Below are 1022 nucleotides of genomic sequence, written 5' to 3' on the forward strand. Positions count from 1 at the left end.
GGGGTACTGAAATGTTAATTCCGATAAATCAAATTTATTATCTAACTTCTAAGATTAAGACGTTCGTTCCCATTTCAGTTGTCCCAACAATTTTCCAATATTTCTTTATCTTTTTCCCCAGCCACAATTCAAAATTCTCAAAGGCCAAAGCCCCGGCTACGTTGGCATAAAGCAGATCACCGTGGTGGCCTCAGAATGTCCTCGTGCTGGCCCGACCACGCCCCACAGGCAGGAGGAGGAGGAAGGGGTCCTCAGCGACAGAGTCAAGACTATCATTATAGTGGTCGGCTCCCTTGTGGGCGTGTCTCTGTTGCTGATGATCATGCTGGTCATCAGGAAAGCATCTCATAAAAAGATGAAATCTGGTTACATCACGGATGAAGTGGCACACACATCCGTGAATATCTCTACAGATAACTTCCAGATGTACTCTGTCACAAACAAATGATTGTGAGATAGATCTACGGTTGGATTTGTTCAATTAAGTAAGCAAGAAAACTCGTCCAAGACAATTACTGTACAAACCCCAACTTCCCACTCGCCCTCCCCCATACCCCCCCCCTTTTATGTGCTTTTTTTCTATATCATAATGACACTGCCCACTACGCCACCTGTCTAAGACAACTGATTTTCTACTCGACAATTGATGGCCGTCTAAGACAGTTTAGACGGTATTTTGAGGGGTAGATCTATAGATAAAAAGACGAAATCAGGGAACTCGGTATGACGATAAGTACAAACAGCTGCAGACTTTTTCTGGCAACAGCCAGCAGTCTTATCCCAAGGGCATTATGGGAATTTGTCCCATGAAAGAGGGGAAATGGTTGGGGGTAGCTTACGACCTAAAAAGAGAAAGTAACGTGCCTGTGATGTTGTGGCCTCCTTTAAGGTAGTAGATTTTTTAGAAGATGGGTCGAGAAGAGTTTTCACTGATTTGACAAAAATAATATATGAATGAAACAATTGGAAGATCGCCTCTGCAATGTGAGTGCGCGCGTTTGTGCTTATGGGGAGAGAGAGAG

At 43.8% G+C, this 1022-nt stretch overlaps 1 protein-coding gene across 1 annotated transcript in view; it reads left to right on the plus strand.

Moving 5' to 3' along the window:
* Positions 1-1010, plus strand: part of LOC101850799 — a 5948-nt gene extending 4938 nt beyond the window's left edge. Inside the window, exon 4 of the mRNA XM_005097196.3 lies at positions 122-1010. Within this exon, the coding sequence (XP_005097253.1) occupies positions 122-448 (327 nt within the window). The 3' untranslated portion in view covers positions 449-1010. The remainder of the gene's footprint in view (positions 1-121) is intronic.
* The last annotated feature ends 12 nt before the right edge of the window (positions 1011-1022 follow it).

The sequence above is a fragment of the Aplysia californica genome, unplaced genomic scaffold, assembly GCF_000002075.1.
Source record: "Aplysia californica isolate F4 #8 unplaced genomic scaffold, AplCal3.0 scaffold00149, whole genome shotgun sequence".
In the NCBI taxonomy this organism is placed as follows: Eukaryota; Metazoa; Mollusca; class Gastropoda; order Aplysiida; family Aplysiidae; genus Aplysia; species Aplysia californica.